General features: G+C 39.0%; 2 protein-coding genes across 3 annotated transcripts in view; both read left to right on the top strand.

Moving 5' to 3' along the window:
- The first annotated feature begins 385 nt into the window (after positions 1 to 385).
- thrab (thyroid hormone receptor alpha b) overlaps positions 386 to 17,350 on the top strand; it is a 216,573-nt gene continuing 199,608 nt past the window's right edge. Inside the window, exons 1-3 of one of the 2 annotated variants that reach the window (XM_079660059.1) lie at positions 386 to 609; positions 2,237 to 2,342; positions 2,544 to 2,607. The gene's annotated coding sequence lies outside the window, so the exon portion shown is untranslated. The remainder of the gene's footprint in view (positions 610 to 2,236; positions 2,343 to 2,543; positions 2,608 to 17,350) is intronic. The other variant, XM_079660061.1, reaches the window with a different exon arrangement.
- LOC307025418 (uncharacterized protein) lies at positions 11,495 to 16,341 on the top strand. The gene is made up of 5 exons (XM_079660065.1): positions 11,495 to 12,563; positions 13,753 to 13,898; positions 14,218 to 14,270; positions 15,238 to 15,655; positions 15,926 to 16,341. Exons 2-4 carry the CDS (start codon positions 13,793 to 13,795, stop codon positions 15,637 to 15,639), a joined length of 561 nt encoding a protein of 186 aa, XP_079516191.1. The 5' UTR covers positions 11,495 to 12,563; positions 13,753 to 13,792; the 3' UTR covers positions 15,640 to 15,655; positions 15,926 to 16,341.

Genomic DNA, 17,350 nt, shown 5'->3' with positions numbered 1-17,350 from the left:
ATCAAAATCCTTTATATCAGCAGTTTCCTCCTATAGTTGACCAAGTGTGAGCCAAAATGCTCATTATTTAATTGGTAGAATTATCTTTTTACTAGTTCAAAACACTTTCTTCAACTAGCTTGAAGGCAACAGCTTTACTTATTAACATGTTAAAGCCTCTTTGTTGACTCAAAACTAGTGAGGCTACAATTGTTTAATTGTTAAACTAGTGAAAGCCAAAATGTGCCCTATTTATTTACACTACTTAATACTTCTCAGTAGGTGAATTGAGGTTTTTTATTGGCTAGTTCAAAATAAAAAATAAATAAAAACATTCTAATCATCAGCCTTTTGAATTTGACCTATTGCACCCCTGCACATAGTTGAAAAATGACCACTAATTTGCTCCACTGCAAGTGCAGGTCCGTCCGTCTGTCGCAATCTTCTGCCCCCTGCTGCGATAACTGACACCTCTGCCGTTTATTTAGCATCTCACGACTAAGCTTAACCACTTAAAATAAAAGTGATGCTTCAGGACACATTTATGGAGATAATTATCCATCTTTTCGGCCTTAACTGGTGGACTTTCGCTCCGAAATGACGGAAAAGGAGAAAATATGGCGGCTACAGGTAACAAACTAGCTAGCTAACAACCAAGTATATGACGTTTTTGTTTAGCTTTCCACTGCTAGGACATTAATAGCAACATGCCTTTTGAATTAATTCCAGAAAAAGGTGTCTGTTATTGAATAACAATTGCTGTTTGTATTTAAACAAAGTTATAGTAGCCTAGTTAATAAAATACATGACCATTTTATTTAATTATCCCAGTTTTCTTAATGTGCAAGTCCAATAAATCATTAGTTTCATTCCAAATACTCGAGGTAGCTAAGAGTTAGACCTACACATTTCCAAATGCATAACATAAATGTAGATTCAACTTTATTGTCATTGCAAAGAGTAAATCTAAATGCAGTTTACATACAACCCGAAAGTGCAAAAAGTAGTAAAAGTGCATTAGGTTTCAATACATTCACATAACAAGCCATTTTGTAGTAATTGTGCATAAATGTAAAGATATTAATACATATATCTGGATAAGGTGCATATTTAGAAGCGTATACGTACTGTATATGGTGCAGAGTTAAGGCTTAATATAAGTTAAATACAGTTGTAATGAATATTAAATACAGACTTCATAAGTCTGTCGCAAGGAGTACAATGTCCCTGAGTGTGAGGTGCTGTGGGTTTGAGCCCCATTACATTCAAAGGGGATTGGGTGGTGGGGCTGGTAATGTAGTTTGAGGATAATGGCGGGGGAGGGAGAGTGTTTGAGTTTGAGAGTTCTGGATGGTTATGGTGTTGTGGAAAAAGCTGTTAAAAAGCCTGCTGGGTCGGGATCTAAGGTTCCTGTTCCGCCTACTTGATGGGAGGAGGGCTAACAGTCCATGGTTTGGATTTGAGGGGTCTTTTAAAAAAATGTTTATTATTACTGGACAGTTCCTCTTTTGTATCCGAATAAATAGGTTCTGTTTATCATATCAGAAATGCCTTGGAAGGGTAAAAAGTAACTCCATAACATGTATTCGATTCTGAAACAACCCACACACATTTTGATTGGTTTCAGGTGAATAGTAAGAAGTTTACTGTCTGTTTAAGGGTGAATGGACACATTTAAAACATTTTTATATTTTCAAAGTTGACAGCGAAAGTGTCAGCTTATCATTAGAAAAAGGTTCACTTCAGACCTCAAGGAAGCTCCCACACGTTAACATGTTTCATTATATAAACTCCTATACAAGTCCTGTTTGCTGCTCCATAAATATAATGTGCAGTTTACTGGAAGGCAGCCAGAGTTGTTTGTGGTTTTTTGCATTGATTTGAATGACTAACATCCATTTACAGTAATGTATAAGAATGTTTACCCCCAACAGATGGAAAATGTGAACAATACACATTCTTTAAAACCAGCCAGAGCAATTGTGCACAGCAAGAACACTCAATAGGGAACCAGAATATTATAGTTCATAATGTGGGATAAGATTAGCTGTACTCTGCCAGACTTCCAGGCCTCAGCAGCCTCTTAACGTGTCACACCTGGATCTAGTTTATAATAACGACCCGCTGTATCACCACATCTTAATCAAATGTACTATATAAGGCCTACAGCATAAGTTTACTGCACAGCAACAGCAAATAAATATAGAACAATGCTAACAATGCAAACAATACCTTATGTGGACTGTTTGTACTCTAGAGTTGAGGCTGTTCTCTGGCTGATGGGACGTTCAGGGGGGAAACTGATTCAGTGCCAGTGCTTTTTTGGTTATTTTGATTCAGAGAAACACAACGCCTTTAAAACTGTGAGTATGTGCAGTAGAAAATGTCCTGTATAAAATAAAACATGAAGAATTTCAAAACTTTATTATCACAACACATTATATATCATGATATTCTTGATTAATTTGTAAGATCCATTATTCAACGCCACTACACATTGTTGTTGGTTACATGGTGGTTATTTTTAAAGTTTCCTCAAATTGTTTATTTACCGTTACGGACAGATGACTGGAAGCTGCTATGGGCCAACGATGTGGATTGGATCAAAGTCAGGACAGCAGCATTAAAGTAAGACTTTTATTGTTACACTAATGTTAATTATTCCACAGGTTCATAATAGGAAATATAGATTTTTTCTTGTAATTTCAAACTCATAACAATGGGTCTATTCTGAACATGTGGGAATCGTTTTCAGTATAGTAGTAGGGCTGCTTCTGACTAGTATTTTCCTTCTCGATTAATCGTTTGGTAATGTCAGAAAATGTTTTGAAAAGTGGCTTCCCCACAGTCCAAGGTGATGTCTTCAAATGTCTGGTTTTGCAAGTCCAACTCCTAAAGATATAAAGTTTAATATCATAAAAAAACAGATAAGAGCAGCTAATCTCCATTTTTAAGAGGCTTTAGACAGCATGTTCTGACGTTTAAAAAAACTTAAATTATGAATCTATTACCAAAATGGATGGCGATTATGTTTCTGCCGGTTTTGGTCTTAATGGATAGCTCCAGCAAAGGATGCAACAAAGGACTTGAACACAGGGTCTTTGTGGGTCATTGTTAGCACCTTGATCCCTAAGCAACAAGGACACACGTGTTTATTAAGAGCGCAATTAATGCTCCATATTAAACACAATTTACTGTTAATACCATGTGCTCAAGATCTCATCATTCTTTATTTAATCATCAAACCTTGATCTTTACAGATCCTGGAAATGTCAAGGTTCGAAATATCAAAATATTTTTTGCCGTATTGTTTTTCACTTTTGGTGTAATGAGATGTGTGATGGACAGGGAGTTGGTGATATCGTAAAATGACATCGACCCACAACCAAGTAATACCTGGGTTATCAAAAATATAAATCATTCAGCTATCAGTGCCATGTGTGCAATATCTTTCATCTAACAATCTGTGACAAGATAACAGCACAGAAGCTGATCACACTCTCGTTAGGACATGACAGCTGCACTGTGTTCACAGAGAGCTTTTTCCACATCTCCGCTCTTTATTTAAATATATTTAGAAGATGCCAATATTGATGGCCAAAACAAGAAACTGTTGTATGTATCACTGATTTGCTGTGGGCGGCAAGGCTTCAACATGAGACTCATTGTGTAGGCCGTAGCTATTTTCCTTGGCTGATGGTCCACTAAAGCTTCCACTAGCATTTTAAAAATGTTCTCATGAAGAGTAGGTATTGTACCTTTTTGTATTATAGGGATGCGCAATGTATACCGTGATGATAAATTACCTACTGATAATGGGAATTTATTTAAAGCCTTATTTAATTGATTTAACAAAGTAGCAGCTACACACTGGATGGATGGCGATATGCACCATAAAGTTGGTTTGCAATCAGCCAATAAACACAGAAGAAAAAGGCAACCACAGCATACCGACTAGACGGCCAGACATCTCATTGCTGCTGTGGAACATTCACCACCATGTATGTACCACTACAGTATGTTTACTTTTTTCAGGGTCTAATTTAGCCCTAGCTGCTCAGTATTGACCTCTAGGCCAATGTTTCCCTTCAGAAAGATGGGACCATACTTAATAGATAATCATCAGAATCATTATTTTAATAATTCATAGGTGATGGCATGTAAATGATGAGCGCTGTAAGTCACCCTGGATGAATCTGGTGCTGCGATGAATAATGTAGACTGCAGCAGGATCCCAGGACACTGGACACAGCCCCCCCCCCCCTCCTTTCAGCCTTTCTTTCATCCATGCCTCCTTTTTACTGTGACTTTATGTATCATCACGTTTCTCCTCCTCTCCTCTTTCTCTTTGTCTCAGTTCTTATTTGCTCTCTGTCTCACTATAATCCATTTCAACTTCTCACTGTCTCTGTTCTCCTAGCTCCCCTCCCTCTCCCAGAGCCTTCCCCGGCACCTCCTTGTTCCTCTGTGAAAGCATTAAGAAATTATTCACAGTGATTTTTTTCTTTTCTTTTTCCTCCCCCCTCCCTTGGTTTGAGCTGAGTGCTCGGCAAGAGGAGCACCAAGGTCAGCCACAGTGGCTGCTGCTGCTGCTAGTACATCTCCCCATTACCTCCTACATACATTTATGCAAGAAAATTGCCTGTCTACATGGCCTCGAGGAAGCACGCTGCAACACAGGCAACACACTTTGTATTATGTGTGGCTGTGTTTTATTGAGATTTAAAACAAATTGATAACGACTCTATATAATCATATAAGAATATAAAACGGAACCTCTCTTTTCCTCCCCCTCTTCTGACAGCCCAGCAGCTGATCTCTGAGCAGGAGAGGTGGGAGAGGCGGGGCTATTGCTTCAACGTTATCAGGAAAACACGGAGCCGCTTGCCCCCCCCAGAGCGTTTCGTTCGCAGATCTACCCACCTTGGGAACCGTTATCGTTATCGTTTTATGTGTACAATGTAGCATACTTTTGACAAAACGTTGAGACTGTTTTTATCAAACTGTGGTGCGGTTTAATTGGAGTCTTGCAGGCGCAATCATTGCATTCTGGTTAAATGAGCTTGGCCTTTTTCGGAGCAAACTCTAGCACAGTTCGATTGCAGAAGTCTGATGTTTTCTTGATATTTGGGCTGAAGAGAACCTGTTTGATATGCTAAATGAAAGCCAAATGTATCTGCTCTGTTGTTGTCTCCCTGAGTTTCTGAAATGTCTGGCCAATAAGTAATACTTCAGGAGGAACATCTTGCTCCTTCATAAATGGCCCTTTAACACTCATCTGAATAGATTATACGGAGTCATACTGTCTCAAGTGAATTTCCAGAGTCCGTGCGATGAGTTCTAATCCGCCAGTTGCAAAATCAGTAGTATACATTTCAAGTTCATATAAATGTAATCTCGCTTTGGTTGCAACCGCATTTACGTCAGTGAATACTGACAGTGTATATCTCAGTTCCGGCTGGACCTCCTGCTCTGCCCCATCCCTTTGTCTCTCCAGCTGCCGGGGTGGGTGTGAGTCGTTTGTATGTATTTGATGACTCATATTATCTATCTGTTTCCTTTTCATTCCAAGTGGACCTTGCATCATGATTCCTATGACATTTTAATTATGTAAATCAGGTTTTTCTGTCCAACGCCTCTCTCCCTCCTCGGCCCCGGTCGGGATTCTGTGAGAATTGGAGGGTTTAAGTCTTGGATCAAAGAAAATTGTGCCAAAAGTCTTGTAATCTTTCCTAGCCCTAAAGGGTCACAAAATAAATCGATAGTTACGTCTGTAACTAAGGTTCTAGGAGTCCCGGATGACCACCGGATGGCCATCGCGCGCATGCACAGCTCGAGTACCAAATAACAACAAAGTCACCTGTGACCCACGTGACACCAGCTACATATGCCGGTGTCGTCAGAGTATCTGTTCCCAGAATCTTCTCGCGAGCACACAAGAATTCTGAGCGACAGGATACTCTGGCGGTCATCCGGGACTCATAGAACTGTAGTTACAGACGTAACTATCGTTCTATTTCGACCCTACGGACTGAGTTGGAGGAAGTTTTGACGAGGAGAGGTGTCCATTGGCTGCTGCCAGACGCTCCACCTCTACGACTATAGCCACCCTGAGCGCCCAAGGCATGAAGCTACAGTTCATGTAGGCGCTTTGCATGAGAACCTCCCTCGAATGCTGCATATTTTATTTGCATCACTTTTACATAGTGATTCAAATATAATGTGGGCAAAATGGTCAAAGCTGGTCGACTTATCAAACTGTTGAAGATGAATCACATGTAGACATTTTCTTTTAAGTTTTCACAAACCCATTAGGTTGGGAACACCTGTAAACCAGTGCGCTGAGAAAAAAACCTGTGCACTATCATTTTAATACCATATTCATATGCAAACTTGCATGATATTGTTCTACATTGAAGTTTAACTGAGTTTAAAAGTGGAACATTTGACTGAATTTGGTCATTTTAAAATCACTACACTACACAAACATATTTTGGGTTGCAAAACTTATTTCTGGTTACCTGCACGCTAAAGAAGTTGGAGCTAGTTCATAGTTTTCAATTCGCAGTTAGTTAAAGCCCCTTATAGGTTTGCTTTTATAACTCAACTTTTAATATAGCTTCTCTGACTAAACCCCAAGATTAACTGATGTTGCATTTGTGTACTGGAAAGAAAATATGACCCTTCTACATGATCGATTGGGCTGATCTTATCTGTCACCTTTCCAATATTGTGGAAAGATATCATCAGTAGACTCACTAAGCAGGGCTTTTCTCTTTGGCAACTTTTTAAATATTACTTCAACTGAGTAGAATATTGCTAAGTCTTTTAAAGTCAATACATTTTAACAGCCTATCCAAATGTCGATAATCTACAGTTGTGGGCAGTGAGCCTGTATATGAATTGCGGTGCTGCACCAAAGATGCTTGTGCCTTTTTAGAGGGGCCATACGTTTGATTATAAATGTATGTGCATAACCATAACTGCAACACTTAGCCATAACCACAGCACTCGCCCTGTCCCCTGTGGGAAGTTCAATGGAATATTACAGAGTAGGGTGAGGGGGGGGGGGGGGGGATATGTATGTATTTGTATATGACATTGATCTGAAGCAGGATAGGGGTTGGGTGTTAGAGTGGAAGACACGGCTATTATCTATAACCCGACCAAGACACGAGGAAAGGCAGAGAGGCGATTAGCTGACAATGAGAAGACGAGAGGCCCGTCCACACGCCTGGCATACATCATGCAGGCAGACCGCGGCCATACTGCTTGCATTTGCGGTCCCATTAGGGAATCAGGCCTAAGTCATATTTCTTAGATCCGGGCTGAGCAGATCAATGAATGGAGATGGACTCGCTGCCAGCAGGCCACTCGTGTCTGAGTGGGGCCGGCCCAGCGGACGCAGGGAGAGCCTTGCCTCAGCACTTTGCCTGAGGGGTGATGAGGGCGAGCGCACTGGTGATGAGTCACTTCCACAAATTATTATTGATCGCATGGGGGGTATAATATCTCAGCGCTCGTTAAGTGTGCTGTCTACCTGTGTATTTTTTGCATGGGAATGAACTTTGAGACCGACCTGGATATTCCTGCTGTTCAATCGGTTATCATGGTGTCAAAAAAGAAATAGATGAAACGTATAACGAGGGATCTGAGGGTTTAGTGTCCGTCAAAAAGACAGGTACATCATTTATTCTTTTCTAAAACAGTTTTGCTTCACTGGAGCTGACATTTTCTTCTGATATGGGAGAGTGAATTCATTTCAGTCGGGGTGGAGACATTTATTTTCTCCCAAGATGTATGTGTGTGTGTGTGTGTGTGTGTGTGTGTGTGTGTGTGTGTGTGTGTGTGTGTGTGTGTGTGTGTGTGTGTGTGTGTGTGTGTGTGTGTGTGTGTGTGTGTGTGTGTGTGTGTGTGTGTGTGTGTGTGTGTGTGTGTGTGTGTGTGTGTGTGTGTGTGTGTGTGTGTGTGTGTGTGTGTGTGTGTGCGTACATAATTGTGTGCCGCCTATTCAAATTCCAAATGAACAGCTGCAGACTGCACCATTATCACAATCTGCTCAGTCTCACTTTGTGCCATTTGCACATTTCCTCAGAGATTAGCCGTTTGTTTGAAAAGGCAACTCTCTGGAGGAGAGAGACAGGAGATGTATGCATAATTGAAAGCTGTCCTTTATGAGACAAGCAACACCAATGGAAACTAAAGAAAGGATCACTTCAGTATGGGTTTGGTATCTTTTTAAAAGTGTTGAATATGTGCGCTACTACGAAACCTTTGTTTTGGTGCTGAGATTTGACTCTAATAAATGCAAACAAGTCTCTAAAGGTCCCATGTCATGCTTTTCCAGTTATTACCCGTCCCCTTGTGTGTTATGAAGGTTTTTCTGCATGTAAACGGTCTGCAGAGTCAAAAACCCTCAAAGTACACCCTGTAGAGAGTAAAACTCTAACACAGAAAATACTTGTCTATGCTGCCCCAGAACGCCTCGCTGGACATTTCTCTTTTTCTTCCTGGGTACCGTGACGTGCCCATACCCAAATGGAGCCGTTACGTTACGGAGCCGTTACGTTACGGAGCCGTTACGTTAATCCGAGGATTGGTCCAAATGGACCAATTCGCGGACTTCCTCACACACACACACTCAATCTTTTCTCAGCTGCAGCTCCGCCGATTTCTCCTACCTGAGACGGCGGGACGCGGCGAGGCTGTGAGTCTGTCTATGAGCGCACACAAACTCCCAGCCAGGCTGCGGGTGTGTGTGTGTTCGGGCTGGTTTCGGGCTGGGTATCGCTGTGTCTCGCTGTCTCGCAGACGGCCACTGGGCTCATGGGAGGGGGGGGCAGGAGCTCCAACAAGCCGTTTAGGACAGAGTGAATACACATACGATACAGAGATGCTGTATGAGAAACCAATGAGATTTTGGAAAATTGCACAATATAAATCTATTTTAGTAGACCTCAACAATGGAATTATGATCAGTAGAAATGGCCATGACATGGGACCTTTAAATGTTGTGTTTACAAGAGCAGCCGCACAATAACTTAGCCTAAATAAAATGCTCTAACAGTGGCTTTCAACCATTTATGTTCATTCTGCATTTGACTCCCAGAGCAAACCTAGTTTAGGTCATGGTGAGGCTGGCAGGCAATGTTCAGTCATCTGCACCAGGGTAGCACGTCTCAACACGTGTCCTCTTTTGAACGCTTCGCTTCACATTAACCTTTGCCTTCAGTCATTTTCTGTAGACTTTGTATAATGTGTGGCTTCCCTAAAGAACATCCGCAGCTCCACAGTGTGACCGAGGTGACATTTTGTTGTAAACGAGGTTTGACACTGCAGCTTCACTGTTCACTGTTCAGCACTGTTCCCTGTTGGCAGAATGCAGGCATTACTCCCAAGACGTGTTATGGTACAGGGAGACACTGCTGGTGGAGGATACGATGAAAGATTTACCTTCTAGATATCACTGAATCTTCCATATCACTGTTTCATTTTGTTGACATATGAGAGTAGGGCATTTTAGCAGAGGGAATTGCTATATCTTCAAGGTCTCTGTATCACTAAAACATAATGTCAACAGCCATAATAAAACAATGTTTTCCATGTTATTCATCTTCTATCAGGCAGGCTATGAATGATATATTAAAAACCCTTTGTAAAAACAAAGATAGGAATGAAACTCAAAATTCGGTGTTCTACTGAAGTGGAGATTAATAAGCTAATTTTGAAAAAAAGGCTAGTGGAGCACGCTCATGAACTGTTCGCCGGAGCCTCGCAGCGGAGTTACTGCGGAGCGCATAAAGGAGACCCTTCACGTGATAGCAAAGCGAACAGGTACAGGAGGGGTAGTTCATCGATTGAAGATGACGTCGTGCTCGCGGACGGATAAAAAAAAATTCAACCAAAATGGGTCGCAAAATATAATTTGGCGGACGTTAATATACCTGGGCGGCCAGCCCAAGTAAAGTCTATGGTTGGGAAACCCTGGCCCTCAAAATTGACAAGCATGAAAAACGGTTTGGCTTGGGATGTCTCCTTAATGTATTAGCACGAACATTTACTGTATAAATACAACAAGCTATATTTAATAAACGGTACAGTGAGAAGTAGGTCCACGATTTGTAATCTGTTCTAGAAAAACGATGTGATTTGGGATATTTGTGGAGTTAGGTGGTCCCCGAGTGTTTTTTTATTGGTCAAGTTGTACTTGGTATGAAAAAGTTTGAGAAACACTGATCTATAACACACTATTAAGTGTTTCACTGGCTATATAGCTCGAGACAGGAAAATCTGAAATGCTTTGTTGGCTTCATTTGGAAAAATACTATGAAATACAGTGTCATGTTTCTATTTCCTGTCAAGGCAAACACTCAATGTACTGATACCGCGCTCTGTGATAGTTTCAGGTCAATGATGCATTAATTTAAGTACTGAACTAGCTCTGTGGATAAATAAAATGTCAGTATCAAAAATGAGGAAGCAGCATAAGGGAAAGAAAAAAGGGCCAGCAGACAGACATGCCTGGAGATCTATAGACCCTTTACATGCACTGTAAAAAACAAAACAATTTTTCACAGAAATGTACTGTATTATTTTACAGACCTTTCTTGTTTTTCTATATTAAGTGTAAATACCATAAAAATACAGTAAATTACTTTTATTTAAAAATAAATAAAGGTTTTATTCTGTAAATTGGTTTGATGAGAAATTATCGTTTTTTTACAGGATAATTCCATTGTTTAATTGTCTTGAATGTTAAATTACATTGAATTCTATGTAAAAACACATAAAATACACATAATTTTACTGCATGTAAAATGAAGGCAACTTTCTTTTTTTTGTTGCAGTAAAACCTTAAATTTAATATAACAAAATGTAAAAAAAGAAAAAATAACTGTATTCTGTACTGTTGTAGAATACAAAGAAATCTTATTATAAAGCATCTCTAAAATGTTAAAGAAATGTATACATCTTCACAAAAAATGTAATATATTGCAGAAATACCCAAAAATGATTTTGTGTAAATAAAGTAGTTTTCATAGTATACTAAAATAGTTAAAAGTAGGGCCGGGACTTTAACGCGTTAATTAAGATTAATTATTTACACAAAAATTAACGCTTTAAAAAAATTAACGCATTTTAATCGCACTTATTTTTGCACCGCGGAACGTTTCTCACTGGATGAGTACCGATTATACTGGAGCACCAGCTAACGTTCATGACTTCAAACAACAACAAACCACAGTGAACAATAGTCAAACATGAACGAAGAAGCTGATAAGACCGCTTTGGCTGGCCCCGTGGATGGGACATTTTGTTTTAAAAAACGGACGGATAGAAGCGTCGATAAGAGCACGGTTGTTTGCAAATTATGCAAAAAGGAATTCGCATATCACCGCAGCACATCAAGCCTCAAGTATCACCTCAATGCAAAACATAGAGCAGTTAGCGTGGAAGCTAGCGTGGAAGCTAGCGTGGAAGCTAGCGTGGAAGCTAGCGTGGACGTTAGCCCGACTCGGAGTACAAGGACCCACACCCAATTCGCGTTGATCAAACAGTGGCCTATGCAACAGAGAGATTTTTATTTTTCATCAGGATATTGGAAGAATAGGAGGGATTGAGGTCAATCACTGGCACTTTTTTATTTTATTTTAAATGGTACAGTACACTTTATGTTGAACTATTTATTAGGTTGTTGGTGCAACTGGCACTTTATGTTGAACTGTTTATTGTTTTGGCCAAGGTTATTGAGAGAGTTGGACTGAAATTAATTAGATTTTTTAAATCAAATGTTGGTAAATCAACAAAGTCTGTTATGGCCTCTGAAGCAACAGAGAGATGTTTTCTAATAGTCAGGGTTTCCAATGTTCTGAATGTACTTGAAAGTATTGTGTTTTACTTAAAAAACAAAGTGTTATAGTTTACAGAAGGTCTACCGGCTACCTGAATCTCTGAAATGTACTATATTCCTAAATATGCTATTGCTACACTTTATGGCAAAAATTGCACTTTTCTGTTGGTCTTGGTTAAGTACCACCTTGAAAAAAATTAACAATGTTTTGTTGCTTAAGCTTATGTATTCAGTCATTATTCAATGGTATACTAAAATCCATGTGAAAAAAATTGCTTCTCACTGTTCTCAGGTCAAATATTTATATGTGATTAAAAATGCGATTAATTTCGATTAATTAATTACAAAGCCTCTAATTAATTAGATTAATTTTTTTAATCGAGTCCCGGCCCTAGTTAAAAGTAAAAAAAAGTGGCAAATAAAAAAAACATAAAATGTATGTAAAAAGCTACGGCACTTGAAATGGAATCCAGCCATACAACGGCAGACAAGACAAGCAGGATTGGAATGAGTCCACAACACTCCTGATTGGTTGATATAAACGTCCTCGACAAAACCTGCCAATGAGCACTGTCCGCGCCTTTCAATCCAATTTGAAACTTCCGCGTCAGTTTGAGCGGGTCTCCTCCTGCTGGAGCTACAGCTGTCTGTGTGTTTGCTCGAGAGTTTAATATTTATACACGTTAAATATGAGCATCGGGACGTCAACAGAGAACAGAACACTTGAGATCTGGTGAGTCCTGCAACTTTAATGGAGTTAAACATGTATTTAGATAATCCTTAGTTTGTGAATGTTTAATTGTGTATTTAAGGTTACGTTTCTTCTTCTAGTTCAGTGAGTTTTGAGTAATGAGACATATACTTTAAGGGAATCTGTGTGGAATCTCAGCTTTCATATGATACGTTTGTGCAGATAGCATGAAGTAAAAAAAAAGACGTGCCAGTTATGTGCTAAAGTAGCGTTAGCCCGGTTAGCCGTTAGACTTGTGTTTCGTTTAGTTAAAAATTGTTAATATCGTCAGTTGGCTGAGTTTCTTCCCGTTAAGTGGGTAAGCATCATTAATAGGTTGTTACATTTTAAGAAGTCCTGAGATGCTGTTTCTTGCAAGATGTCCCACCGGCGGGACAATCGGGCTATACAGGTTAACAAGGTGGCTGCTAACGTTAGCTTACAGCTTATTGCAGTGCTGCCGCCACCCTCTCGTCTCCAACGCGGGACGATTACACATAAACATGCAGCAGGGTGTCACAGTGTTGTCGCCAATCTTATTGTAAAGTTGCACAGCTTTTTTACTGCGGAATCCAGTTTGTTAATGTTCAGTAGCCAACAGCTAGCATAGCATAAACTGCTAACCACTAACGTTTGGCTAACTTGCTCTATATATTACAAGCTAACATGACTAGCTAATGTCACACTGTGTGAACTAAAATAGTTGTTGTATTACTAAATCATACATCCTTGGTGCAAATCTCTGCTAAAATTATTATTTTTAACAAAATTATCATTAAAGTATCTTTATTTTTTTGCATTTGTATCACACTTGGCATAAACTATTTTAGTTCATCAATAAGAACGGGAGAATTAAAATAATGATTTGTGGTAATCAAAAACAATGTATTTAAAGAAACACTCAGCCATGCATGAAATAACATAGGAAAATAATACGGGTACTTTTTTACCCATGTTGTGCCTTAGAAGTGTTGTGATACAAACATGACTTTTATAAAAAAAAGTAAGAAAGTTAAAATGAAAATTAGAATTGGTGTTGATCAAAAACAGGTTAATTGAGGAATTCCTGGAAGTAATTTATTGCAAAGATATTTACAATTTAAACTAATTTGGGTCACTTTTGACGCATGTTGGTTATATGTTGTGTAACAAAGGGTTACCATGACAGCTGTGGTGATCACTGTTTTGACAGAGCACCAGTGGACAGTGAAGACTATGGAACAGAAGATGTGATGGCTTTGTGTGGAAAGCTGCTGAAGCCAGCCAGTGACTCCTCATCAGTCTCTCCAGGCAGCACCCAGCTATTCTTCCATCTTGCAGATGAAAAGACTTTGATATGTGAGTAATAACTAACTTGTGTCTAACATAATATTGAATGTCAGTGTTTCCCCTAGGTTTATTGCTGATATATTCTTTAAATCCTCTGGAGCAGAGAGAGGAGCTGTGGATTATTGTTATTGATTAATGCATCAGTGTTTCTTAGGGTCAAAAACGCTAAACTCAACTTAAAATGAAAGCGTTTAGTTTATCTAATAGAAGAGCTCATGTTCAATGTGAAAAGTGACCGTAGATATAGATTAGTTGCAATTTGGTGCTATATATATTTAAAAAAAAAATATATATATATAATTTTCTTTTTAAACACCTTGAATTTCAGGGAGAGGGCCGCGGGGCTCCGTTGGCGAGGCGCAGCTCCCCTCCAAGACTATGGTAGGGGAAGCACTGAATGTGGTTGAGTAAAGTATTTCAAAATACCCCACATTGTACATGTACAGGACAATCAGACCTTGTTCAACAAAGATCATCAGACAAGCAGCAGAGAGTCTGAGTTTGAAGAAAACCATAAAATGTTATTTAGTGTTGTTTAATCAATAAATATTTACTGGTCTTGAATTTCCTCACTGGATTGAAAAAATGCTCGAATCTTATTGTACAGGGACATTATGCAGATTTAATCACCTGAAGATGAAAATATAGATTCAGCGATATGTACCATTTTAAGGAAATAGACTGTTAGTGGTATTGACCGAAGCTCCACAGCTCCATTTGTTGTTTTTTCTTTTTTATTAAGAATTGACCAAGCATATCTTCCTATTCGAAATCCCAGTTGTACTTCGCTAACACTCAGTGCCTTGGAGGGTGCGTTTAATGGTTCCCACCCGTAACACATTTATGGACAAGGTCATGTTAGACAAGCAATCCAGTGGTTAGTTTTAGGGTAAGCTCCACTGTTTTTTGATTTTATGTATTCACTTTAAGAGAAAGGGATTTCAGAAACAAGTCGCACAAGTTTGGCTCGAGGTAAAATTAACAAAAGGTAACTGTTGTTAGACTATGTTCCCCCCTTCTGAACTTATGAAATAATGAGAAAAATATGAACGACTCTTCATAGAGCCACGTCCACACAGCTTTAAAGTTGTAGGAAGCTGAAGCATTACATTCGTGCCAATGGCTAGTTGTCGTTTCTAAGGTATTAGAAAATTGGTGTTCTGGAAGTTTTAGCATAGGATCAATGCCCTTGGGATGCTCTCAATAACTGTTTTACAATTTTGTGTGTGTGTGTTTTGTGTAACCCTGCTTCAAAGGTCCATCATACAAGATGTAGGGGATCTATTGGCAGCTGCTGATAATAACATCCATCATTATGGTTTACTAATCACTTCACTTCCTCCTCCAGCACCTGGACACAGCAGGAACCTACGCCAGGATCTTGTTTGTGGTCTTCAGCTCCGCCTTCAACACGATCATCCCGGCTCTGCTGCAGGACAAGGTCTCCCAGCTGCACGTGCCTGACTCCACCTGCGGCTGCGCTCCATCAGGACCAAAAACCTCTCTCCATCAGGACCAGAACCTCAGGACCAGAACCTCTCTCCATCAGGACCAGAACCTCAGGACCAGAACCTCAGGACCAAAACCTCTCTCCATCAGGACCAAAACCTCTCTCCATCAGGACCAAAACCTCTCTCCATCAGGACCAAAACCTCTCTCCATCAGGACCAAAACCACTCGCCACCTCAACAAGGCCCTCCCCCCCACTGACACTTTACCTCAGCCACAACGCAGACTATGCATTACATAATGGAGATCACAGGATGGTAAATAATGCAATGTTTAAATATTGCTTACTGCACATATTCTATATTCTATAATTTATTGCATTCTATTTCGATGTAAATTACTGCTTTATTTTTATTGCTATCTTACTATATTTTTATTAGTGTTCTTAATATAGTTCGCTATCTGTGTACTTTTTTTGATTTTAGTTTTTGATTTGTATGTATGCACGACACCTAGTCAAATTCCTCGTACGTGTGAACCTACCTGGCAATAAACCTGTTTCTGATTCTGATCTTTTTGTCCTTCAGGTTGCACTGCCACGTCCACAGCAGCGCAGAATGGACAGAGGAAACATCATTGGGCCTCAAGTTTTTTGCAGCCAATATACATTATCCTACAAACTTGGGATAGGAGGGTGAGTGAACAAGTTATCCATTGGTTGGAACCTACAATGTTAGACTTACTAAATCCTGCACACTGCTCCTTCAAATTGACAATGTGAACATATGTCGCCATTTTGCAATTTCTGTTATTTTCTGTTGAGAATGTTTCAAAGTAATCTTAAAAAATTCAACTTACTTTTTGTTTCTACTGTTTATAAGTATGATGTTTAAATATGAAATGCTGTATTAATTAGTTGTACTATAATTCTACAAATATTTTTATATTTGAAGTTTTCAGAGTAATTGTTTCCTGCAGAACATTTTGTGATTTCATTTTATTGAACCTGTTTGATTGGAAAATAACAGTATTCTAGCTGTAGAACTTTAGGTTCTGTATTTATTTTAGTGTTTGATCATACAAATCTAATAAAAAAAAATGTAGAAAACGGTTTTTCTCATCAGAACTTTATTTAAGGTATTTGAATGTAACATTTTAAGACAATGGATTTTGAAAAGAGAGGAAAGTGTTTTCCTGTAAAATCTTTAAGGACAATTCCTGTATATTAATTGCTTTTGCACTTTATTTCAGTTAAAGTATTTTTACTTTAATTTTAAGATTTTTGTTTGGCAGCCTGCTGCTGCCAGTCATTGACCGTTTTTTTTACGGGGTTTTTGCCCGTAGAAGTTTTAGTGCTGTACTTTTATTAAAGGTTATTGACTGTAAAAAGAGCAGATAAACCTCTAAAATTACAGTGCTTTCACTGCTGAACTTTAAGTTATGTCACTTTATTGAAGGTGTTTGACCGTAATCATTTAGGATAAAACTGCAAAATAACAGTATTTCACTGCTGAACTTTAAGTTCTGTGACTTTATTGAATGTGTTTGACCGTAATCATTTAGGATAAAACTGTAAAATAACAGTTTTTACATGCTTAACTCTAAATTATGTCCGTAATAAACAAGGGAAGATACCTGTAAAATAACAGTGTTTCTCTTTAAAGGAAATTAATTATATTTACTGTGAATTTCCGTTTTTTTCCCATTATTGTAATTAGAGTATTTCACTGTAATTTGACGGTAAGTTTTTGGAAGCACAAGCTGCCAGATTTTTACAGTTTTTTTACAGTTGTTTTTTTTACAGTGTGCCTACGTCAAGAATGCGTCACATTTTAAGCTGGAGGCCAAAAAAAAGAAAGCATGAATCTACCCACTACTACTAGGCCAATGTCGCATATCATAAATATCATCTTGCTGTGTTTTATGTGCCTAAATCGAAGAAGTGTGGTTCCAAATGTAAGTTCTATCTCATACCAGCTGCCAAAAATCCAAGAAAACTGATTTAAAAGCAA

This window comes from Notothenia rossii, assembly GCF_949606895.1.
Source record: "Notothenia rossii genome assembly, chromosome: 11".
In the NCBI taxonomy this organism is placed as follows: Eukaryota; Metazoa; Chordata; class Actinopteri; order Perciformes; family Nototheniidae; genus Notothenia; species Notothenia rossii.
This window is presented reverse-complemented; position numbering and strand designations above follow the sequence as displayed.